This window comes from Solanum dulcamara, chromosome 2, assembly GCF_947179165.1.
Source record: "Solanum dulcamara chromosome 2, daSolDulc1.2, whole genome shotgun sequence".
In the NCBI taxonomy this organism is placed as follows: Eukaryota; Viridiplantae; Streptophyta; class Magnoliopsida; order Solanales; family Solanaceae; genus Solanum; species Solanum dulcamara.
The window spans coordinates 69,486,230-69,492,220 of NC_077238.1; the positions used below are offsets into that span (position 1 = coordinate 69,486,230).

At 30.6% G+C, this 5,991-nt stretch overlaps 1 protein-coding gene across 1 annotated transcript; it reads right to left on the reverse strand.

The window, feature by feature from the left end:
- Positions 1-3,081: 3,081 nt before the first annotated feature.
- On the reverse strand, positions 3,082-5,161 carry LOC129872567 (LIM domain-containing protein PLIM2c). Its single transcript, XM_055947527.1, has 5 exons — positions 5,027-5,161; positions 4,189-4,291; positions 4,079-4,104; positions 3,619-3,708; positions 3,082-3,396 (listed from the first exon to the last, which is right to left on the reverse strand). Exons 1-5 carry the CDS (start codon positions 5,159-5,161, stop codon positions 3,082-3,084), a joined length of 669 nt encoding a protein of 222 aa, XP_055803502.1.
- Between the last annotated feature and the right edge of the window lie 830 nt (positions 5,162-5,991).

Here is a 5,991-nt window from a genome sequence, read left to right on the forward strand (position 1 = left end):
TAGACTATAGCAATCTCTTCAAGGTGTATTCTATTACAAGTATCGTGTTGTAATCAGGAAATTCAAAATAATAAATACATGAAGAATCTTAAGAGATTCAAAGTCTATTATATATAGACTAAAAATAATATTGATCTTTTATCATTCTTTCTAAATGATGACTTGTCTCTACAGTTGTAGTAGTGGTACCTCATGGATATTTTTATATATAAATGGAAGCATAGAAATAAATTCTAAAGCCATTGTCAAAAGACTGTTGAATAACACTATCCAACTTCATAGCAATCTCCCATGATGGAAACAGAGATTTTTTTGAATGTCATGCAATCTTGTGGCTTATGGACACTGTTGAGTTTCTCTTTGACGGTTTTGTCCTTTTATTTTACCTTAAATCATGCATGTCTTCATTGATAAGATTCCTTGTTTGAGTTTTCTCCCTAAGTATTCTTAGGGGATGTTCAATAGAAAAATAACTCGACGTTAGGATGATAAAAAAGTTTTAACACCTTTCATTCTTATTACTTTTTCAATAGGAAAACGAAAAAAGAGACTTGTGCTGCTAGAAGCAACTTGAATATTGCATTCTAGATAGTGAAAGTCTAGTAATCGAAAGTAACATTAGCTTACGTTCTGACCTGAGTGACGTGGGACATTTGGAATCCCGTGTAAATCAGCAAGGACGATGTTCAATAGAAAAATAACTCGACGTTAGGATGATAAAAAAGTTTTAACACCTTTCATTCTTATTACTTTTTCAATAGGAAAACGAAAAAAGAGACTTGTGCTGCTAGAAGCAACTTGAATATTGCATTCTAGATAGTGAAAGTCTAGTAATCGAAAGTATCATTAGCTTACGTTCTGACCTGAGTGACGTGGGACATTTGGAATCCCGTGTAAATCAGCAAGGACGATATCAAGTCATTCAGTCCCATGTGGCTAATCAATAACTCAAATTGCTGTCAAATTGTATCAAGTTAATCGATGCTACATAAATTAGAATGGAGGGAGTAAATGATTATCAGGGATGCATCAAAGCAATATGCTGCATTAGGGGTGTTCATGGTTCGGTTTGGATCAGTTATTGGTTAAAACCAAAAATCAAACCAATTTAATCGGTTTTCAAATTTCTAAAACTAAACCAAAAAAGTAACCGTCGGTTTGGTTCAATTTTTTTTTCTATTTGAAAATAATAAATTTGTTGAAGTCATCCGCATCCCGATAGACACAAACACCTAGTACATGAACAATCCACAGGAAAGCTACTATGATTTCAATTAAGAAATACTAGAGTTATTATTACACGAAAAAGTGATTTAGTTAAGCAATACTAAAGTCATTATACACCAAAGATCAAAAGATCAAATCTCTATAGCAAAAAAATAACCTCAAGCTCAACAATTGAGGAACCACCTGGGGAGGGGTACAAGAAACTTATATACCAAAATTTAAGTATTGGACTTGAGAAAATGGTAAAGTTAAGGACTTAAGTTAATTAAAATGTAAATTTATGAATAATATATAAATAATTATAAAAATTATATATATAATTTCTCGGTTCGATTTGGTTATTTTTGCGATTTATTTTTAGTAAAACCAAAACCAAACCAAATAGTATCGATTTTCAAAATTTAAAATCAAACCTAACCAAATCAAACCAAATATCAATTTTTTTAATCGATTTAATTCGGATTGCGATTAAATTTGATTTTTTAACCATAACCATGAACAACCCTATGTCATAGTAAGTCCACATTTTTTCAAAATAATGAGCTATTAGCTTACAAAAACAGTGTGTATGTTATAATCAAAACAAGAACAACTACTGGATTTACCCATCCATTTACTATAATAATGTATCATGATAAGAATCACAACAGTCTTGTTAATACTCTTTAAGCGTTGCATAAATGGTTTTGAAGGGCGACCCTTATGGCCTTTGGTAGGGATGACAATGAGGCGGGTAGGGCGGGGAGGATTAAGTCTTCCCTACTAAGATTTTGTCCTGATCTGACCCATTTAACTGTCTGCCCCATTTAGCTCCTATTTACATATCTTCATGGGACAATTTCAAATATATATGATAAATTAATTAGTTTACAACAAACATAGTCATGTTTTATTTACATAAAAAATAGCCAAAAATCATAAGAAATATACAGTGACTAGTGACTGTACCACATAACTTGCCAAAAGTCATAGAAAATATACATTGATTATACAATATAGATTAATTATACGTGAGTTATACACTAAATATACATTATAATACATTCAAAAACTGAATATAACTTGACTATACATGAAATATACAGTGACTATATATACCTATACAACAAGTGACCATTTTTTTTTTGTCGAATGACCGTGTGGTGTAATTATCCTTATCTTGATTTTTGTTGTCAAACTTTAATATTTCTTTCCATTTAATCATTTTACCATCATCTTCAATTTATTTTATTTTTTTTAGTAATTTTCTAATTTATAAGTCATAGGAGAATTTTTTTTGTATTTTTCTGAGAATATTTTTATTTTGTTTTTTAATATCAGATATTTTAGCACTACCTATATTTATAAGATCTCCTATTTGAAAGCTAGGGTTTCCAGTGATGTTGACTCAGATTCAACTGTATAATGTTTCCACAATTACGAACACCAAAATGAATTACCCATTTGATGAATCTATTTTTTTCCCAAAAATCCATCGCCCTCTTTAGATTTTCAAAACAAATTAATTTGACTTTAAGTCCTGCCTTGTTGACTGTGGTGATCATGCAGCGGCATTATACCGACTAAAAAGAAAAATAATGTATCGTATAAATTAGAATAGAGAAAAACACAAGTCCATAAATCAGTGAGCCTTTTAATCCATTTGTTCAACGAAAGTGAATATTATCTAACAAATCATTGTATAATCAAAATAGTTAACCTCTCAAACATGTTTACAAACTACACACCAAGTCTAAAGGACAAGACTTTTGATCATCACATGAATACTTGGATATTAAATGCAAAAACCTTTTCAAAATTTTCAGAAACACAAAACAATTAATCAATATAATTAGGTGACATAATTAGGGGTGATCAAGATTGCTCATCATCATCATCATGAGGTTCCTTCTCATCTGCCTTGTCGTCGTCATCATCATTAGCAGGCTTTTCATCATCGTCATTATTATTATTGTTATCATCATCATCAACAGGTGCCACAACACACTTCTTGTTAGTAGTAGCCTTGAGGACATGTTGGTAATTTCCTTTCTCCATGAAAAGTTGAGCAAAATGGTGCTTGCAATAAAGGACTCCATCAAGTGCAGCATATGTTGCATGAGTTAAGGCGCACCCTCCATGAGCACACTTGAAGCATGATTTGTGGAATTCTTCTCCCTCCAATATTACCTATATATCAATCATTGTAGCGGTGAAATCATGATTTTCACTAAGAGTGTTTAAAAAATAAATAAATAAACGCATGAATATTCAATAACTACTATATATATATATATATAATTTAAACCATGAATATTAATTTTCTACGTAAGGAGTTCAGTTGACCTTACCTGGCTTCGACAAAAATCATTAACTTGTTGATATGTTCTGTTTAGTACGATAAAAGTATACCTTTTCAAGAGGGTAAACAGTTTTGTTGCAAGCAGCACATTTGTCTTGGGTTCCAGAGAACATGGCAGAGACTTTGCTTGGAGCCTTTGTCTACACAAAATATTAAGGCCTTTAACCATTTTATCTTATTCAATTTATGTGACACACTTTTCTTTTTAATTCGTCAAAAAATATATCGTATTTCTATAATTAAAAAAAAATTAACTTTTAAATTCTGCTTTTACCCTTAATGAAATGATTTACGGTCAGATAAGTGTCTAAGATTTATTTTAGACCACAAATTTCAAAATAAAATTTTGTGTCAAGTCAAACGGTGACACATAAATTAGAACGGATTAGAGGGAGTATTTCTTAGTTCCAAACAGTTTAAGATTGATCATATATCTATATGATCAATTCTCACCATTTTTTTTAATTATTTAATAAAATTATCTATATGTGCGTGTGTTCAACAACGTACCAGAGAATTATCCTTCTCAGGCTTGGCTGCATAAATTATAAAAATAAGGTTAAAACTAATAGCAATTATATTAATAATAAACTAGTATGATAAAAGGCAGCATGTCTTACAAGAAGTCTGAAAGTTTTTGCTAAAATTTCCAGATTCCTTGAAAAGTTGTTCAAAATGTGGCTTGCAGTAGAGGACTCCATCCATAGAGGAGTAGTTGCTCATCTACATGCCAAAAACATCGCAATGAGTCCAGGCGAAGTTATGATTTCAACTTTATGATTTTGAATTTTACTATGACGATTTTAAGTGATAAGAATTGAGTTCTAAATTTAATATTTGTATGTATTTAATAAATTTATTAACACAAGTATAATGTTTGAGCAAAATCTATTAGGTTTGACCGAACTCGCATGTAGGCTACTAGCTCTACCTTGACAGTGACATAATAATGATGTGGCCGAATCATCATTCGCCAAGTGGACAAAATGGTTTTGCAAAATCGGATGTGGTGTGCAATTAACCCATAATGACATGGATGAGCCTTTTCTCAAACGAAAATGACATATATAAACATTTTCCCAAAATTCGATAATATATTTGAAACTTTTTCTTTTTTCTAATTATGTTTTTTTATTGGAGCAAAGCTCATGTAAGAACAAAAGCAAATTAAAGGACAAGAAAGCTAGAGATGAAAAAGAGCAAAAGAAAAGGAGTAGAAGAAGAGAAAAGTAATCATAATGGTAACTAAGAGAAAAGTAATCATAATGGTAACTTATTACTCTCTCCATTTCAATTTATCTGTCATAGTTTTTCTTTTTCGACAATTTCTTAATTTCTACTTTTCACAAAATGTATTTATGAGTTATGACCATATGATACAAAGATTTTCTTTACATAACTTCACGTAAAGTCAAAATCGGATAAACAGATTAAAATTACTGAGTAATTAAGACATACCACAAGAGTGCCTTTGCAGTGGCTACATTTGAAGCAAGACTTATGAAAAATAGCTCCATCAGCAGATAACAAATCAACAAAGTAAACTGTCTTATCACAAGCTTTGCATTTATCCAATGTCCCTGTAAATGCCATTCTTAAAAATTCTATTCTTAATTTCTTATAACTCAAATCTCAATAACAAAACTTTTTGTCAATGAGAAATGGCTGAGGAAAAAAACTTCAAGGATCTTATTTTTACTTCTTATATCTAACAAAAACCTTCTTGGTCATTGAGATTAAACAAACAAGCAGACAAACTATTCACTAACTTTTTTCCATTGGAAAATAATTAATTGAATTCTACTAGTACACATAAAAACACGACACGTGTTTGGGAGATCCACTTCATAGGAGGTGTAATTGATGGAACTTATTTGCCTCTAAAAAAATGTGGATATAATTCTCTACAATTGGAGTGAAATGAGGCCCTTTTTTGACTCTTCACCATAAAAAAATTGTATTATTTTTTCTCCTTCTAGGTAGTTAAGTAACTTAATACCATAGCTACAATATCTCTTCAATTATTTTGTTTCCTTCTACTATTTCCCCATATTACTCTTTTAAGGAATAATACATAAATGTGATATTTAATAGAATTTTAGTTGATATTTATACTCTTTAATTATTGGTGTGCATAACTAGACACTTAAATTTATACAAAATTGAATAAGTAACACATGCGTCTTATATGGAAATTCGCATCTTACGTGACGTCATACGTGTATTATGCCATGTAGGATAAGTGTATCTACTTGTTTAACTTTATCCAATTTTAAATATCTACTTGTGAACACCCAAAATTAGAGAAGATAAATATCAGTCGAAGCCAAGCTAAATGGCACATTTATGCACACTAGGATTGATTATAAAAGTTTCCATTTTGGGGTTATAAATTGGTTAGACGATAAATCAAGCACATGAAA